This window comes from Stegostoma tigrinum, chromosome 4 (genome assembly GCF_030684315.1).
Source record: "Stegostoma tigrinum isolate sSteTig4 chromosome 4, sSteTig4.hap1, whole genome shotgun sequence".
In the NCBI taxonomy this organism is placed as follows: Eukaryota; Metazoa; Chordata; class Chondrichthyes; order Orectolobiformes; family Stegostomatidae; genus Stegostoma; species Stegostoma tigrinum.
This window is the reverse complement of record NC_081357.1, coordinates 12995586-13015869: the sequence shown is the minus strand read 5'-3', so window position 1 is coordinate 13015869 and position 20284 is coordinate 12995586. Positions and strand designations below refer to the sequence as shown.

General features: G+C 43.4%; 1 protein-coding gene across 1 annotated transcript; it reads right to left on the bottom strand.

Annotated features, from left to right (window-relative positions):
- Positions 1 to 3106: 3106 nt before the first annotated feature.
- Positions 3107 to 14834, bottom strand: LOC132209556 (uncharacterized). The gene is made up of 5 exons (XM_059645688.1): positions 14780 to 14834; positions 11992 to 12185; positions 11045 to 11174; positions 6296 to 6470; positions 3107 to 4610 (listed from the first exon to the last, which is right to left on the bottom strand). Exons 1-5 carry the CDS (start codon positions 14832 to 14834, stop codon positions 4436 to 4438), a joined length of 729 nt encoding a protein of 242 aa, XP_059501671.1. The 3' UTR covers positions 3107 to 4435.
- Between the last annotated feature and the right edge of the window lie 5450 nt (positions 14835 to 20284).

The following is a 20284-nucleotide window of genomic DNA, read 5'->3' as shown; positions in this document are numbered from 1 at the left end:
CTCTGAGTAAAGAACCTGCCTCTGACGTCTGTCTTGAATCTATCACTCCTCAATTTGCAGCTATGCCCCCTCATACAAGCCAACGTCATCATCCTCGGAAAACGACTCTCACTGTCAACCCGATTTAATCCTCTGATCATCTTGTATGTCTATTAAATCCCCTCGTAGCCTTCTTCTCTCGAATGAGAACAGACCCAAGTCCCTCAGCCTTTCCTCGTAAGACCTTTGCTCCAGACCAGACAACATCCTGGGAAATCTCCTCTGCACCTTTTCCGATGTTTACACATTCTTCCTGTAATGGGGCGATGAAAACTGTGCGCAATATTCCAAGTGAGGCCGCACTAGTGTTTTGTACATGATAACCATTACAGAAACACGGTTAAGGGATGGACATTTTGTTTATTTCAGTTTTTCATTCACTCTCATCCCTTGGATCTCTGTTATCTTTATCAGATTTCGTTTCTCCTCCTCTGTGAAGGCACAAAATAGCAATTTAGCTTCAGTGGATGATCCAAAATATGCTCCTTTGTTTAGATGTCCAATATTCTGTTTGGCTGTCATTCCTATCAAAGACTCTTCATCTAATCCCTTCTGTGTTTAATTTCTAGTTCTACCAGTTGTTTTTTGTGCCTTGTGATTATTATCCACAAGCCTGTCTGAACGTTGAGCATCAGTGCGAGTTACTGGTCGCTGTCAGGATAAGAGTTGGGTCTCGTCAATATTCTGCAATTCACAGCATTAATGAACGTCACAGTATTGACGATCCCCAATGGGGTCAAACTCCTGCCATTGTAATGAGCTGTGATTCTATACTCTTAGGTTATGATTTCCAAATTGTACTGAAGGATAAGTATCACCAAATGCAGAGATTGCTGTTGTTAAAATTGTGGCTGAGTTTTTGCCCTGTTTAAATTTCTACCCAAATTTTATAGAGTTACATGTAGCCCAGGGAAGGCTCCCGAAGTTGATTCCAGACATCGGGGAGATGTCTCATGAGGAGTGCTGGAATAATTTAGGCCTGCATTTATTGACATTTTCGAGAACGAGAGGAGACATTATTTGAAGCAGACACAATTTTTAGTAGACCTGACAAGGTAGATGTGGACAGACCGTGGGAGAGTCTATGGCGAGAAGACATTATCTCAGAAGAAGGGATGGCACTTTTGAGACAGTGATGAGTTGGAAGTTCTTCTCTCAGAGGGTCATGGAATTGTGGTGGTCTTTACTGCGGAGCACTATCAAGGCTGGGCTGGATCATTAAGTATGTTCAAGACTGAGATAGAAACATTTTTCATTCAGTAAAGGATCCTGAACAAAAGGCAAGAAAGATGATCAAATCAGACGCGAGCTCATTGACTGGTAGAGCAGACTTTGACTGCTGAATGGTCAATTTCTGCTCCTAGGTTTGATGGTCTTACGAACTTTGTGCTTATAAATTCCCAACCAGTGACCCCTGTGAATAATAGTTCACTGCAGGAACTCTCGATGACAGAAGCAGTTTGAGGAGAGAAACAATCAGATGTGACACAAGTTCCCTTCAGTAGGTGGAGAAACTGCTGATTGCACTTCCATGGGGAAGAGGAGGTGGCTGGAGCCCGAAAACTAGAAATTTCGAAACGACATAAAGCATCATCTGGACGGTCCTGACTGTGCCTTTGGGGAAGAAGGTAGAAGCAAGGGTTGAGCGACTGTGAAGTTGGAGGCAGGGTCAGAAATCACCAGATGAAATAAGATCAGTCACTGTAGTGGACACAATGGCGTGGTATTCAGTGGAGGGGTCACGGTCCAGGAGGTATGTGAGAGCTGGCACTCAGTCTCTGCAAAGCAGAGATCCGTACACCAGGAAACAAGGTACCACCCTTACTGACAGGCTTGGGCAGAAAGCCAGGGCAAGATCTGAGAGCACAGAGGGCACTCAGTTGAGTGGCAGATGGGTTGGAATGGGGAAGGGGGTGCAGAGACTTGAGGTCATCAATGTCACATTGACAGTTCTAAATGAAGAAGGTAAGCACGGTGACACAGTGGTTCGCACTGCTGCCACCCAGCACCAGGGACCAAGTTTCTACTCTCCCTTTGGGCAACTATCTGCGTGGAGTTTGCATGTTCTCCCCGTGTCTGCATGGATTTCCTTCCATTGTCCAAAAATGTGCCAGTTCAGTGGATTGGCCATGGGAAAATGTCTTATAGTGTCCAGGGATGTGCAGGCCAGGTGGGAGTGGGCTCTTGCCCAATGATATGGGCTCAGAGGAGAAGACAATGGAAGAAGAGTTCAATGTCATGTTGTGCCTGCAATCCTTTGAGGTGGGGCTGCAGAGGGACAAAACAGAATCTTTTGCTGAGCACAGGAAGTTCAACATCAGAGTTGAAGGTCAGAAGTGATCATGAATACATGACAGGAGGTGGGTTTCAGGCAGGGAATGAAGTCATAGGGAAGGGGAGGAAGGCGCCAGAAAAATGTGAATTGTTTCATCTTGTGTTCCTTAATGCTCGAAATGAAAAGAAAATGTTTCCTGTTAGAATGTCAGATGAGCCGGAGGAGTACGTTAGTGTGGGGAACATTGCAGCTCTGAGCCAGCGTGAGGCGCTGTTGATAGGGACATGGGTCAGAGTGTGCACAAGGCAAGGTGAATCATGGAGAGTGGGCCTCAGGGTATGGAGGTTGCCGCAGCCATCTCAGGAATGTTGTATATCTCCTGTGATGGAGGGCCAATTCCAAGGATGAGGGATGACTCTGGAGTTTGAATCCATGTGGGGTGAGATTGCTGGGAATGAATCCATACACAACATTGAAGAGTCTTCCATTCATGGGCCTCTTAATGAAAGGCAATGTGGAGTTGAGCCATAATCATATCTGCAATGATTGTATCACACGACACCAGGTTATGTTTGCAGACACAAGCTTTTGCAGTCTCGCTCCTTCTTGATATGATAGTGAGAGGGATGGCATCCTACATTGGCACCTACACCTGCAATGATTGTATTAAATGGGTGGATCTGGATCAAGGATCTGAACAGCGGGACTGTTCCCACTTTGTGAGGATGGATATATAGGCCTTTCCCAAAATAACTGTCTGGCCAGCCATCGACTTCACTTCCACGCCACAAGCAAGGTGTTGTAATGCATTCCCCTTTATTTCACAGTGAGTACACATTTCCAGCAATTAGGAAAACAACAGAGAAGCAAAGGCTAGAAAATAATGACTTATTTCCTCCAAAACAGAAACCTGTGAGTGGGTCAAATTTAATAGGAATAATACCTTTTCGAAATCGCAGATTTGGCCAGTGAGTATTGCAAATGTGAATATACTTTTGAGGAAATCAGAATGGTGTTTCATTTTCAGTCTCTGGATGATAATCTGGACCAATTTAAAAGTGCTACATTTTGGAGTCTCAAACACATTCGGTGTCCCATTGCCAGGTTTCTGAGTGAATATATTGCCCTTCATATTGTACACAGTCTGTGAACGATACAATTATATTTGTCCAGTTGTATTTTCACTGTACAGAATGTATAACTATTCACACACGGATTGAAATTTTTCCAGTTGTGGAAAAAAAAGTCCTCTGCATCTTTACACAGGAATATGAAGCATTCTCATGAGCGTGACTGAGATAAACAAATAAAATTTTTGCTGTGTGAAGGTAGAACATTCTGGAACCGAGACCTGACACTAGAATCTACGCAATCTCAGTTTGGAGCAAATTTATTGAAAGCAAGCAAATGAAAAGAAAAATTGCTGAATACATGAATCCCTTTCACCCAATAGAGGATCTCCCACCCATGTACAATTGGGATTAGTCTGACGTATTTGTGCAGTGTGGAGACTTTTAGGTCATATCATCAGAGGAATCACTCAACCCTTTCCACTCTTCTGCAAATCCATGCATTATAAATGAATGCAGTACATTATTTGAAGCCACACCATTGCTTTAGAAAATTCACTGTCACTTCCTTACCCTTGTCTTCTGTGCAATTTATTTTAATTGGGTAATGACAGGACCGCAGTCCCCCATGAGAATCAAGATCTCCCTCCGCAGGATTATGTTGTCACACTTTGAACTGAACTCACACAAGAGAGAAGCTTCTTAAAATAATTAGACTTAAAAAATATGAAAACTGAATTTAGAACAATTTCAGAAAGAGCAAAACCCGCGTGACTGTCGAAGTTAAGAGAGCTGAATAAAGCTCCCCATGTCAAAATGAGGCTGTGTGGGTTGGAGACAAATCCTTCTCACTGCTGGTGGAGGGCAGTGTTTGTTCACAGGGCCATCGGTGTCTGAAGAGAGGAGATTAGGGGAGTTGTTCAAACACCAAGTACTGACACATACTCAGGCTGAATCCAATATGTGCCAGATGGGAGATCAAAATGTTTAGAACCATACAATAGAAATAAGCACATCTCACTGTTTGATGTCTGAACGATTCAGAACAATTTCAAATTTTCTTTTGAAAGGCAACTTCCATTAGCCCATGTCCATTAAACCAACCAATGTAAAAGAAAGTTTTGTCAAAGGGTCTGTTGTCTGCTTCCAAAGCCTTCATCAATTGGAACACTCGGCCTTCATATTTTTCGCTGCTAAGGTTACTGCCATCACTTTCATCAAATGCCCTGCAACAGATTTAAGATGATGTACATTTACTCTGGAGCATTTAGAGAGTGAAAAGAAGAGCAAGAGCAGGCTTTTCAGCTCCTTAAGCACTTAAAGCACTGTTTGAAATGATTGTAATCGAACAGAACGCCAGATGTCACAGTGAAACGATGTATTTTGGGTGAGGCACTGGTCAAAGAGAGTGAAAGCGTCCTTGACGCTTCGAAAGCCTGTGTTCTCACACAGACCTGTTGGGCTATAACCGGGTGCCATGTGATTTCTGACCGTGTCCACCCCAGGCCGACACCAGCACATCCACATCAGAAAAACACAAAATGAAACATTTGTGTGAATGACAGAAAGAACATGAGCTACCTTCAGATGAACTGAATTATTTGAATGGGGAGTTACAACCATGTTCTCAGAAGAAGAAGCTAAAGGATTTGTCATGTATCGATTCATGAAAAGGTTCACATTGACCAGCTTCTGCACCTGATGTCAACAGCCCCATGAATCACAGTCTGACTCTCGGTTGAGTCATGTTGACAAAAGAGGTGACACAAGAAATGTCAAACACATGGGTACGATACTCTTAGAGATTGATACAGCGAGGAAATTTTAAACTTCTCAAATCATCCTGCCAAAAGAAACTGGTGGAAAAAAATTTGCTTTTGCAAACACATTCCATAAGAAGCAAACTAACTCAAGACAAGTACACATGAACTAACCGGGAAGTGGTATTCACTGGAAATGACCAATTTCACATTTTAAATAGCTGATGCAATAAAAGTAAATGTAACTGAATTCTCAGACAATATGTTCAGCAAATACGTGGCAATGCATGAAGTCCCAATGTCTCTCAAAAATCCACTTTCCTCCAAAAGAGTTCATCTCGTCCTAGCTGGACATAAGTGATATTCAAATATTACCCAATAATGGTTTTTCCATAGCTATTGAGCAGGTGGAACAGCGGCTCAGTGTTTAGTATTGCTGCCTCACAGTGCCAGGGACCAGTGGTCAATTCCACTCTGTGTGGAGTTTGCACGTTCTCCCCTTGTCTGTGTGGGTTTCCTTCAGGTGCTTCGGTTTCTTACCACAGTCCAAAGATGTACAGGTTAGGTGGATTGGCCATGTTAAATTGCCCACAGTGATCAGGGATGTGTAGGTTGAGTGAGTTACAGGGGGATGGGTCTGGTTGGGATGCCCTGAGGGTTGGTGTGGACTTGATGGGTCGAAGTGCCTGTTCCCACACTATAGGGGTTCTATGAAATTGCTTCGCACCGTCCAAGATCCAGTGATTGTGGATCACCGCCGAGAGATTTCTTCTCGTCTCATCATGGCAGTCCTAGTGAGACAGATCCCAGTGTCCCCTTCACACACCAGAACTCTCCGAAACATCTTCCATGTGCTTGGATAGCTCACACACTGTTTCAAGATTCAGTGCTTTTAGCTGATGCACACACAGAGTTTCTCTATGAGCTACTGCATTCAACTTCTGTTCTGCTGGTTCACATCAAAGATGATCAAATCCTCCAGCTGATTTATTGTACCGCGTCAGCTCCTACATCTTTCGCAACATGAAGGGACAGCTTCACAGAAGCTTTGACACGTCCAAGAAAACCATTAGAGAAACCTTTCTTCCTTTTTTTCAGGAGTCCCAGAAAGAAACAGAATTTTAAGCCCTTTTGTCATACATTATACTCACATGAGATATAACGGAGCAGAGATTTTTTGTCCTATTTGAACCAATGTATCTGTTGGTTTAGGTGCTTCTTTAGCATGAGGAGGTAATATCACAAATACTTTGAAATTATTTTGTATTTTGCCATCTTCTATGCATCCAATGACTCCCCAGGGTGGAGTGAGGGGAACAATTGTTTCTGCAGAAAAAAGGAAACACAGTTTCAGCATTTTACAAGGTGGTAAGTAGTAGCATTGCATACAGAGATTTAGAAGTTACAAAGTGGGGAAGGGCGATGAATCGGTTAAGAGCACACACATCTATCATTCTCTGGAAATACCTGTAGCCCTTGATTGACAGCTCTGACTGTGAGCGCGACTGTCAACGTCTGAATGTTTGTTTACACAAGGTTAAGAGGTTGAAATGGCTGCAGTTACAGTTTTGGGGGGTTTTGAAGCCTCTGTTTACTTCCCTGTCATAGAAAGAGGAGTGTACGGTGGGTAAATAGGCAATAGTGCCCCACAGCACTGGGGAATTGAGGGGCTATGGAGTTTGTTTGAGGGGTATACCTCACCAAGGGGGTTTATGAGAAACAGTGGGGGTTGCCTGTGGCCTAGATAGGATGTTGTTTGGGGGTTGGGAGGTGCTGGAATGGGGTGCAGGTGGGGGCTGTGTGAGGGCAAGTGTGCAGGGTCTTGCTGCTTTTATTGGAACTAGGAAGAAAAGGCTGCCTCCAAACCTTTTCCCTGGTTCATGGCCTGGCTGCAGACGACAGCTGGCTCCAGAATGTCTTCATTGCCATTTTCTCCCAGGGCCTGGGAGAGAAAACTTAGTCTCCAGTTTAGGATCAAAATCGAGGTCTGAAACTCAAGATTTTCCAGCCAAGAGAAACAATTTCTCTACCTTCGCATTTTCAAGTGTCATCACAAAGTTGTGCCTTTCAATGGGATCAACTCCTTCCAATATGTGGAGCCTCAACACCTCCATCTGGAGCATCTAATAATTATGCACAGCCAAATGAAAATGCTACTTTCATTTCTATTTCCTATTTTCTCTTCATGAATCAATCCTTCATCCACGCCAATACCTTACCTCTAATGCTCACTTTCAAATTAGTTTTTTGTGAATAAACTTGTCAAATAATTTTGGAAGTTTGAGTATTCTACATGTACTGATTCCCTTTTTCCTAACTCACTAATTACAACCTCAAAAAACTAAATTATTTCTCAAGGATCTTTAAACATTGTTTATTTTCATCAGACGTTGTATTTCTAACTTTATTATCCAGCTTTCCTTCGCTATCAGTTCCAATTTTCTACCAATACCCTGCAGTTCTTTGTTTTTCTGTGAAGGGTGACAGAAAACAATCTTATTTCCATTTCCTCATTTACATTTCATAGAAATTTGTGCAAGAGTTGACAGTGAATAAGGTTATCTAAAATTCTAAAGGGTTCTTGATCAATTTGGTCAATGGGCTGAGGAGTGGCAGATGGAATTTGATTTGGAAAAAGATGAGCTGTTGTGTTTTCGAAAAGCGAGCCAGGGCAGGACTTATTCTGTTATTGGTAGGGCCCCGGTTTGTGTTGTCAAACAGAGAAGCCTCGTGGTTCAGATACAGAGTTCTTTAAAAATCACAGGCAGACTGGGTGGTGAAGAAAGCATCTAACACGCTTGCCTTCATTGCTGAGGCCAGTGAGTACAGGAATTGGGACATCAGGTTTTACAGGATATTGGTGAGGCCTCTTCTGGAGTACCGTGTGCAGTTCTGGTCACCCTGTCAGAGGAAGGATATGATTAAATTGGAAAGGGTGCAGAAATGGTTTCCCAGAATGTTGCCAAGTCAAGAGGTTTTGAGTTATAAGGAGTAGTAGGACAGGCTGGGACTTTTTCGCCTGGAATGGAGGAGGATGAGAGGTGACCCTATAAAGGTTTATAAAATCACGAAGGGCATAGATATGGTAAATAGCAAAGTCCTTTCCTGAGGGTGAGTGTGCTCAAAAGAAGGAGGCATGTTTTTAAGGTGAGAGGAGAAAGATTCAAAAGGATCCCAAGCGGCACCGTTTTTACACAGAGGGTGGTTCATACGTGGAATAAACTGCCAGAGGAAGTGATCGATGCAGGTTCAGTTATAACAAACATACGATATTTGGACAGGTCCATGAATAGGGAATGCTTAGAGGGATATGGGCCAAATGCAGGTCAGTGGGACGAGTTTAGCTTAGGAAACTTGGTCAGCATGGATGAGTTGGAACAAAGTGTCTGTTTCCATGATATATGACGAGAACGCTTTCACTCCATTTTAGCATCTGGCAGGTTTTGGATAATTACACATGGCAGCTCCAATTTTCAGAACCCTCAGAGTTGGCACACCTGCTGTAGAGTTTTGGCCTGACTCATTGATTCCTTGGACTTCAGATGCAGTCAGACCTGCTGTGAGTTTCCAGCTCCATATTTATTGGCCCTCAGATTTGGCAATCACGTTTGGCAATTTTTGGTCTCTTAAATTTCACCAAGACTTTTTGTCTTCTCAGATGAACTCTGGTCAGTGATTCACTGCTCACCAGTTTCTTTAGCTTTTTTCCATTTTTATTTCCCTCCTCTTGTGGTTTGAACTTTTTCTCCCCACATATCCCTGAATAGTGGATTTGCAAGGTGAGCTGGCCACGTCCTAAAGAGGACCTGAGTGAATAGGCCCAGTCCCACGAACGGGGACAGTCCCACATAGCAACCAGCAAAAACAGAGTGCCCTTGTATCCTGGGGTCTGCAGGCACACCCTGTGAGTCACAGAACACTGCCAACAGTGAGCCTGGAGCAGCATGTGGCCTGGGACCAGAGAGCAGCATATATTTGAAGCCCCACAGCAGCACCCGGGAAATTGCCCCGGAGCAGTACCCAGGCAGTGAGTCCTGGACAGAGACCGGCGTGACGACACAATCCTTGCCTTAGAACTTACCTTCGAACTGTGGAATGTTAACCCCTTCATAGTTTCCTATTTTTAACTTATTCCCAATTCCGTCATTAAACAACAACTTCTATCCCTCTGCTGTATCCCAGAATTGTACCGAGGCGCTTGTACCGGAGGTGTCACATTCATAAGGCAGACATTGTGAAGGTTTTTCACTGCTCTCCTGCAATGGACTGCATGTGACAATAAAAGGATATTGCATTAAATAAGTTGATTTGGTTTCCCTGTATTTCTGGTGTACAATTTGTGTCTCGCACTTTGAAGACGGAGGCAAAATATTTTTCCACTTATGCCTTGAATGTTCCTCACAGGAGAAATATCACAGCTAGGAAATGATAGAGGCAACGCCTGTTTTCGTTACTCTTTACATTTCTACAAAAGCGAATTCACAAACTGTTTTTCCTTCTTTGATAACAAGGTGTGGAACTGGATGAACACAGGCGGCCAAGCAACATCAGGGAAGCAGGAAGGCTGACATTTTGGCCTAGACCCTTCTTCCGAAAATCATGTCAGCATTCCTGCTTCTCTCTATGCTGCTTGGCCTGCTGTGCTCATCCAGCTCTGCACCTTGTTAACTCAGATTCTCCAGCATCTGCAGTTCTTACTATCTCTGTTATTCCTTCTGATGCCTTTGGTCACACAACGCTTTCTGAAATACTCTCAAATGTTAGATTTATTGTTGTTTTTTGCAACCTTAAAAAATGATTCTTTTCAATGTAATTCTGTCATTAAATTCAGCAACAAACTGTTGATGAGCCCTTCTTGCTAAATTTTTAATGTTGTGTCTGTTCTGATTTATATTTTTCAATGTTTCACAAAGTTTAGTAATGGCCATACGGTTTAAACCCATTAACAAATTTATTTTGGCCAATCCTCCTCTCACACCAATGCTATTGTCTGTCACAATGTTCAAGGTTCTTGTGTGGAACCAAATAATGTCACTTTCAGACTGAATGTGGAATTCAGTTCTAATGTGATCATTGTCCTTTCATTGACGTTGTGAGCTGTAAGGCAATGATGACAAGTATAGAAAGTGAAATATATGATGTCTTCCCTCCGGCCTTTGATATTCCCCATCTCCATCGATACTGATGTTCCTTCTGAAAATTCTGAACCAGGATCCTTTCTCACCACTGCTCTTTGTCACCCTTTAATTTCAGGGCAGCTCCTTTCACATTCCCTTGATTTTTGTGAAAGTTCGCAGACTCCAGAAGATTTATTTCCCAGCATCGGTGACTTTGCAATAATACATCTGGGTCTTGGATTTGAATTCCTTCATTCTATTGATGTCCCCAGTTCATCGAACGTGCTTCAAAAGCTTTGTACATTTACCTAAAGAGTCTTTCATTTTCTTCCTGATAATCTTTACATTGACCTTCTTCACTGATACGCTATTCCCACGAGACTCTCTGACACTTGCTATGCCACTCGGCTTGCCCTTTCCCAGCACACTCCTCTGCCCCCTTGCCTTGACTTTGGTCCTGAGGTTAGAAAATATTAATTTATGCCACCTAGTTCTGGCCCAGATAACTTTTTCTTGCCTCATGACAAATGGGAGATAGTGATGGGAATGGGAAAGTGAGCTTAGGATCCCGCTGCACACATGTGGGGACAGCTTCCACAGATTCCAGTGGGTTAGTAATGGAGGGCACAATGCACAACATCCTGGAGCAACAACTAAAACAAGCAAATCTGGTATCAATTGGTCAGTGTGCATCTCCACATAGAAAGTTTCAAATGAGCCAGGCCAAATAGTGAAGTGTTATTTCCTATTCCAATGTCACATTGAAGCAACAGCAAACCGTACCTTCATCGTTGTTGAAATGTGAATATTTGAAAAGTCGATCAAGGCCGGCCTTCACTGCATCATTCAAATTCTTCCCATCAACTGCTGTTTCAAGCCATGGAGTCGGATTGAATGTAACTTCTTCATAACCCTGAAACAAGAAAATAAAATGCATTCGCACACGATGTAACTGAAGTATCCCTGAAAATAATTCTGTTTCGGGGATTGTCCCAGGTGTTTGGATGAAACATTGGTGTCAGCCATGCTTTGAGTTTTAAAGAGAATTGGGAGATTTTGTTGTGAATCTTGCTCTTAATTTATCTTGTTTTCCATTCAATCATTTCACCTTGGTCATTTTTTGCATAATGGATCATTTTCTCCCTTGTGCTTTCAATATCAAAACTACGGAATGTTGTTGAAAATCTTCCACACGAACTTTCCGCAGATGTATGTAAGACCAAGAGAAATTTCAACGGAATTCAGTTTGGGCCTCATTTCTCATTCAGAATTTGGGACAAAGCAAACCAATTTCAACAGAATATCCAATAATAGACACAGGAGCGAGGCAGAAATATTGGAGTCGCTCTTTGGCTTGAACTTCACGTTCTTACTTTGTTCTGATACTTTCTCATCTCAGTCCGAAATGGCTTGTTCCCTTATTCTGAGACTGTGTTCTGTGATTCGAGAATCCAAGCCAGCAGTAACACCCTTCCTGCATCTACCCTTGCCAGCCCTTTAAGAGTTTTGGAAGTGTCAATGAGGTAACCTCTCAGTCTTACAATCTCCACAGAGTATACAGCGATTCTGATGTCAATGAGACCTGAGGATAAGCTTCAGTTCCCTCACATGTTTCATAACTGAGGTGTGGGCTCCTTTTGGGCGACACGTTAGAGAATTGAAAGCAGTCATTAAATAATTTCCACTGGTACAAAAATGACAGAATGCAATAAACCTTGAACTGTACTCACGTTCTCCAAAATGGCGGTCTCTGGTTCGGAACAATCAATTTCTTCACAGAAGTTGTCCACCACTTCCACCTTTTCCCGAGCAGCAACTTGATGTCCGAAGAGGACAGACACAGTTAAGAACATTGTCAGCATCTTGGTTTCTGCTCCGATCCCTGTTGAACGCACTGAATGACTATCAGCACCTTCAGGTGGATCTGAGGTTTGAGCAGAGAACACGAATCTTTTTATACCGTTTTGGGGAATGGTTTTGAATATGGCTTGCCCTCAGGCATGGCTGTCACATGATACAGAAACACTGAAGCTGAGGAACTATGGGAACATTATTTTGTTACACACCTTGTGATGATTCATGGGCCCAAACCGTTCTATGGATAGACAGAGATTGGACATACCCAAAAGGTTCACATCAGGTTCCCTCAGAAGTCACAATCCAATCTTGTTTCCTGAAGCCTTCAAGTAGGTCTCTCAGCCTGAGCTCGATTTGGAGAATTTGAAGAGATCTGGATCACTGGCCTACGGGCTGCCGAGGAAATAATACACGGACAATTAAAAATCAGTTCCAATTCCTGGATAACTACACAGTTGAGCCACTTGACTCTCCCTTCACCCCAATCTCTGATGTCCCCCAATTCCATGGCTACATGAGGACACGACAACCCACTATTCAACTTATCCTGTGTGCCCCTGTCTCTCTACCATCACCCAATTACACCCCTAACCAGACAACCAACCACGTCACCACCAGAACAGCCCTTCTGCTCCCAATGATCACCCATCATTCAACTACATGCCATCCTGATTTGACTTGGCCCTGCCTGACCCAACTACCACTCAACTACTTCTCCAGCTTCCCATGCAACCACATCTCCTCACTGATCAAACAGCAGTGGCCTGTCCTAACTCATCTCATACCCTACCTATGGCCTACATGACCATGCCCAACTGCCCTTGTATCCTCCCAGGCTATCCTGGCATGCATACACGATCCCACCACACAAATTAACTAACCACAATCCTATCTGATCCAAATACCCGCACACAACATCGCCAGCCCCGCGCAATCTGCCTCCCCACACTACTCCAGTATGTCCTCATCATTCAACTGCCTAACCCAACTGTCATTCAACCCAGCCATCTGCCAGTCTCTACCCTTCCCTATCTGCCACCATGATCACTCAACTACTGGCCACTCTCCGCCTTTGCTTGTCTGCCACCCGGAGTGCTCATCCACATGCCACTCTACCCCCTTTACCTATTTGCCACCCAGAATGCTCAAACACCTGCCACACTGCACCTTATCTATCTGCCACTCAGATCAGTCAACTACCTGCCACCCTGTTCCACCTGCACCCACAGAACTGACACCTCCTCCACCTGCCACCTAACCCACTTGCCTTACTTTTACACTCTCTCTGTGGCTCCTCACAATGACTTGCGGATAATTAAACTCTTCGCCTTACTGGGACATTGGTGCTAGTGCTGTAAAAGGTGGGCATTGCTTCTGTGAAAATTCCCTGTGCTCCTTTGCGTGGGGATTCCTTTACTGGGTGAGTTCTGCAGGATCCTTCATGAAAAGGCTGACTGTAAAATGGGGGTGTTCAGTAACTGTGGCTGGATTCTTGGTGGGTTTGGCCAGAGTTGCGATGGTGAGATGTGTGGCAACAATTAGGGAGAAGGCTGCTCAGATGCATTTCGACGTTGGGGACATCTTGTTGCATCTCTGAGACTTTTCACAAGCAATTTGGCAGTTTCTTACTGTGCAATGATGAGCTGCCGATTGATGGCGATAATTGGTTGCGAAGGTCTTTGTTGACGGCCTGATGCACCTCACTATTATTCTGACCGTACTGTTACCAAACTTGTCAAACAAACTAGCCATCAGCAAAACCATGTGGAATAGACACGGACATCTTTGGTAATTTTCAATCTGTTGGAACCACTGTAGAATCTCGGGGGCAGGCAGAAAAATACAGCACATCGTAACACTGCTTCGAAAAACAATACCATTGCTTCATCAAATTCTTCAATGCTGCCTCTGCAGATCTTAATTTCTTCAAGTATTAACACAAATTAATGGGAGTTGGTGGCAGTTAGCTTTGAAGCTGGAAACAACATGTAAATTGCCTTGCAAATTTTCCAGGCAGTAACAAATCAGAAAGAATTGCAGGTAAATTTTAAATGTCATTTGATAAAAACTACAAGTAGTAAAATAAATGGACCTGTTTTATACAAATGATCAAGAGGAGGGCGACCAACTTTACATTTTCTCACTGTTTTTCTTCACTTGACATGAGTTCAACCTCAAAAGATGGAAAGTATCATGTAAATGTTGCAGGGAGGGGGTTATGGCTGTCTTCATGTAAAGGAGGCAAACCAACTCTGTCCCTCGCTCCAATACAAGATCATGGTCAATAGCCCTGAAATCTGAACCACAAAGTGTTCACTGAAATAAAACCAGCATCCAGGGGCAAATCTGACACCAAAGCCTGACAATTACAGTGCCTGCATTTCAGAGTTAACAATGTGTAGAGCTGGATGAACACAGCAGGCCAAGCAGCAGCAGAGGAGCAAGAAAGCTGACATTTCGGGCCTGGACCCTTCTTCAGAAATGCATTGCAGAGTCGCAGGGGGCTCCCTTTTTCACATCTGTAATTTGTTCATGAACTGTTCAGTCTCCCTGCAAGTATTATGCAGCAGAAACATTACCACCTGGATCAGTGCCTCCTGTGTTTGTATTGTTTCCGCCTTCCTGGGACATGATTATTAATGACAGGCTAACATTTCTTACCCTTTCCCTGTGTCTCCTTTAGCAAGTTGTAATGTCGACCTGCTGTAGTCTGCATTGTGACTATTTGAAGGGAGATGGTAGCGTGACCTTTTCTAGATAAGAAACTGATTCGACCTCAGTAGGAGGATTGTGCACTGTCAGTGGTGGCACATTAGCTGGGGTATGTAGGACAGTGTGCAGAAGCAATTTCCACGAATTGTCCCAGGAATTAGAAACTTCACTTATGAGGCTAGATTGAAGAAGTTAGGAATGTTCTTTTGGAGGGAAGAAGGCCGAGCTGAGATTTTTCAAAATCATGAGTGAGCTGGATTGAGGAAGTAGGGTGAAGATGTTCCTGCCATAAAAGGAACAGAAATGCGAAGCCATACATTTAACATACATGTCTATCACTTGCTAATGCATATGACTGTCCATTTCACACATTCCATGTCAGTGATCACGGTAACATGGGTCCTTGTGCGGCTGACAAGGCTGATCCTGGAAACATACCTCCAACCACTTTTGGCAGGTGTTTCTGGGATTTGGAAGTGGTCGCTGACCTTGAGATCATTGGCATTCCTTTCTCTGGTACCGTTTGTGTACTTCATCTTCCCATCAAGTGTTCTCAAAGAATTGTGTGGCTTCATATTGGAGATTCCTCCAATCAGTTTCTTCTGAACAATGGACCCCTTTTCTTCTTTGCCCAGCTGAAGGAAGGCACTTTAATAGTTGGATCATGGACATCTCTAGCACATGGCTGGCCGAGGTGGATTGGTTCCGGATTATCACAGCCTCGATGCTGCTGCTATTGGCTAAACCAAGGCTGCTGAAATTAATAGACCTGTCCCCCCAGCTGATGTGGACAATCTGTCCCAAACAGTGTTGATCATAGCTCTCAAGGCTCTTGAGGTGCCGTCTATAGGTTGTTGAAGGCTTGGAGCTCGATAGAGGATTTGGGGGATGACTGCCTTGTCCACAAGATTGTCTCGGTGTCAGCACAGATGTCACGGTCATCGACAGCTCTCATCCCTATTTGGCCAAAGGTGGTTCTCCCATATTGGATGTGATGCTGAATCTCTGCATTGATACCAGCCTGAGGTGAGAAGTACCTTCCTGGGTACTTTTGCTTCTGGGTGATTGTCTTCCTGCTGATACAGAGTGGGGAGACGCCCCAGTAGTTCCCACAGTCCACTTGCTCTTTTCTGGAGGATGGAGCTGATGGCATCATTCCTGAATTCCACAGGGATTTCTTCTTTGTCCTGGAATTTCAAGAACAGTTGATGAAGATGGTGGTAAAACCTTCTCTTCCAGTTTTAAAATCTCAGGCTGGAACCTCTGGTACTCCTGCAGTTATTCCATTCTTCATGCAAGAATTATTCTTCACCACATGGGTGGAGATTCAAGATTATCTTTGATGAGGAAGCTGTCGATTTCCTCAAACAAGTCCCTGTCAATGACTGTCTCATTGTTTAAGGAGAGCTATGGTTTTATTCTGTCCACCAAATGCATACACTTTGTGTGTGTCTCTAAAGAGTTCCATCCTTACTCCAGATGGCTTTGGCGTCGAGGGTATTGGGTCTGTATATTGCTGTGGTGGCACTGAAGATACCCGGGTTTCAAACTTGTCAGGAAGGAGTTGTAGCTCTTTGGTTTTCTCAGTCTACCATTAGTTTCTGATCTCTCTCTCTCTCCCTTCTTTCTATCTCAGTCATTGCTGTTTTGAAGAGTTCCTCTCTTTGTCTCACTGGTGGCGTTGTTTTGCCAGGTATGGAGAGCTTTCCTCTTCCTGTTGATATCGACTTGGATGATGTGGTCATTGCTGTTGATCCAGTCTTGGAGTTTTCCTGGTTTTGTAGCTGATGGTTTCTTCACGGCATGACATGATGGCTGTCTTCAGCTCTTTCCAGATTTCCTCCACTCCCATCAAGTGAACACTTTGGAGATTTTGGTTTAGACATTTTTGGAAGTTTGCAAGTCTGCCTGGTTTTTGAAGCCACTCACCATTGACTTTATTTTTTTCCTGAAGTGTTTTGCCACCTTCAACTGTTCGTGGTGGTGTCCAGTGGACTTTGTGGAGTAGATGAGCCAGTGATCTACCCAGAACTGCTGTGCACTGGTCATCACTTTGGTAATGAGGACATCCTTTTGGTCTTGGGATTGAACAATGATGTGGTCAATAATGTGCCAGTGCTTTGATCTTGGGTACTTCCAGGAGGACTTCAACTGGTGTTTTTGATGTAACAGTGTGTTGGTGATGGAAAGGTACTAGCCATAGCCTTGCCAGGCCACAGGGCTGTTGTCTGGTTACAGAGAGAAAGACAACTATTGTGAACAGATTTCTTCAGGACACGCTTTTCTCTCATCACCACTGAAATAAGTCCACAGAGGCTGGTGTCCTGCCCTCTTTACCTTTCATTGACATGTGGAGAGTCCTTGGCACTGATCCAGCTCCCTCAGAGCCAGCTCTCAGCATGAACATGATGTCTGACACTCATGTTTATATCTGCCAGCAAGAGTTCCCTGACTGGACCACGCTAACAGACCCAATCAGGGTTTTCATATTCTTTGAGGACCACCTAGCTGAACACATTACAATCACGACAGTCTCATGGTTTTAATCCCTCTATTTAGTTTTATTTTGCAGTCTTTCTCCATGTAAATAATATTCAACACCTTTATTCTTCTTGCCAAAGAGCATAAAGTGAGACTTTTACATGTTAGATTCCATTGAACCCATGTTTTACTCTTTTGCTTCGGCTATCACCCCCTGCAGTTTTTTTGAGTTGGCCTCACAAATTGCCTTCACACCTATTTTTGTGTCATCCATACACTTGGCTATGCTTTCACCTTGGTCATCCAAGTCATTGAAATATACTGGCTTGTTTTCACTCATCATAGTGATATTAATTTTCAATTCAGCCTTCCCATTTCCCCTTAATTATTTTGCACTTTTGGAATGCCATGATTGGCTTCTATGATAAAGAGTCATGCAAATGATTGACTCAATTCCATAGCCAATTCTTGGCTCCCCATTATAGTTTCCTCAGCCACATTCGCTGAGGGACTTATCTTCATTTTGGATTCTCTTTTCCTTATTATATTTGAAGAAGCTTTTATAGTCCATCTTGATGTTGCATGCATATTTGCCTTTAAAGTTAATTTTCACGCTCTTTTTGGGTGCTTGGTTTTCTCCTGTTAGTTTATCAAACTTTCACAAACTCCTGGTGTACCACTAATCTTTGCCATACGTTTTATTTTAAAAAAGTTAATTATTCATTAACCAAGAGCATGGGGAATAGTCCCTCCCTGGTGCATGTTCCATGGCCTCACCTCAACCAATTAGAATTGCAAGGCCATCCAATGCATATTTTATCCTGTGAGCCTCTCAGCCCTTCGCACATTCACCATCTTTTTGTAAGATCTCGGCAGATTTCACTGTAAACTCAACTCTACATTTCTGCCGATCCCTGTTCACACTTTCTCCTCCCTTTCTCAACAAGAATCAATTGACCTCTGCCTGAATATTTTTCTAAGGCACTAATTTCATCAACTTTTGAAGAAGAGGGTTACAAAGCCTCATAACCCTCTGCGGAAAATGCTGTGTCTTAAATGGGTTAGTTTTCTGAAGAAAATACAGAGGTCATCTTTGTGTTAAACCTCTTGGGATAGGAGGCATATTAAACGAAAGTTGGACATCAGTTTTTACTGTGGAGGAGAAATGAGCCTCGAGAACTCAGCGAAATAAATATTGATATTTTGAAAACAATTCACGTTTGAGAAGAAGAAGGGCTGGAGGTCCTAGAAAATATAAAAGTAGATTAAACTCTGGGATCCAATCTCGTATATCCAAGAGCTTGTGGGAAGTTTGGGAGGAAATTCTGGGCCCCTTTCAGAAATATTTTTAGCATCTCGACCTACAGGTGAGGTGCCAGATGACTGGAGAGTGGCCAGTGTTGTGCCTTTGTTCAGGAAGGGATGTAAGGAGAAGCCTGGGAACTATATATCTGTGATTCTGAGTTTGGTGGTGGGTAAATTGTTGGAGGTCGTTCTGAAAGAAATGATTTATATGCCTTTGTTGAGGCAAGGAGTCATTGGGGATGATCAGCCTGGTTTTGTGGAAGGGAAATCATGTCTCACAAACTTGATTGAGTTTTTTGAAGAAGCAAACAAGAAGACTGATGAGAGCAGAGCGGTGGATGTTGTTTACATCGACTTTAGTAAAGCCTTGAACGAAGCTTCGCACAGTAGATTTATGAGTAAAGTGAGGTCACATGGGATTCAGGGTGAGCATGCTAAGTAATACAATATTAGCTTAATGGCTGGAGGCGGAGAGTGGTGGTGGAGGGTTGTTTTACAGACTGGAAACTTGTGACCAGAGGTGCTCCACAGGGATTGGTGTTGGGTCCACTTTTACTTGTCATTTGTACGAATGACCTGGACAACAACATCGAAGGCATGTTTTGTAAGTATGTGGATGACGCCAAAATTGCTGGTGTTATAGACAGTGAAGAAGTTTATGAAGATTTCACAGGGATCTTGATCAATTGGATCAATGGGCTGAGCAGTGGCAGATGGAGTTTAATTTGGATAAATGCAAGCTATTTCATTCCGGTAAAACAAACAAGGACAGGACCTGTACAATTAAAAGTAGGGTCTTGGGAAATGCTGCAGAACAGAGGCACAGGGGTTCAGGTACTTAATTCTTCTGTCATACGTAGACAGGGTGGTTAAGAAAGTGTTTAGCACGCTCGCCTTCATTACTCAGACGTTTGTGTACACAAGTTGGGAAGTCACGTTGAAGTTGTACAGGGCATTGGTGAAGCCTCTTCTGAAGTAATGTGCCCAGTTCTGGTTGCACTGTCATGGGAAGCAGAGTATCATGCTCCAGAGAGTTCAGAAGAGGATTATCAGGATATCGTGGGGATCGAGGATTTGAGTTATACTGGGAGTCTGGAGACCCTGGGACTCTTTCACTGGAGCATAGTAGGCTGCGGTCTGGCTTTGTAGGAGGTTTTCAAATCATGCGGAGTGTAGATACAGTGAACGGCAGGTGAATTTTCCCGAGGGTGGGCATTTCAAAACTAGGGAACATATATTTAAGGCAAGAAAAGAAAGGTTTAAAAGGACACACAGGGCAACATTGTTACACAGACAGTGGTTCATGTGTAGGATGAATGTCCAGAGAAGGTGGCAGATACGGACATTTGGATAAGGATATGAATAAGAACAATTTGCAGGGATATGGGCCAAGCGCAGGCAGGGTAGGGCTAGTTTTGTTTGGGATTAGGGCCACCAGGCCTGCTTGGACCGAAGGGTCTGTTTCCATGCTGTATGGCTCCATGACTAGAACTCTTGGATTTCTCTTTTTGCATCAATAATTCTTTTGTAAATCATTCCATCATTTTTCTTGATTACTGATGTCAAGCCAATTGATCTGTTTTCCTCTTCCCTCTTTTTGTGGGTGGCAGTGTTAAAATTTACAAATTTTACTTCACTGGGTCAGTGTAAAATTTATGGATTTATGGA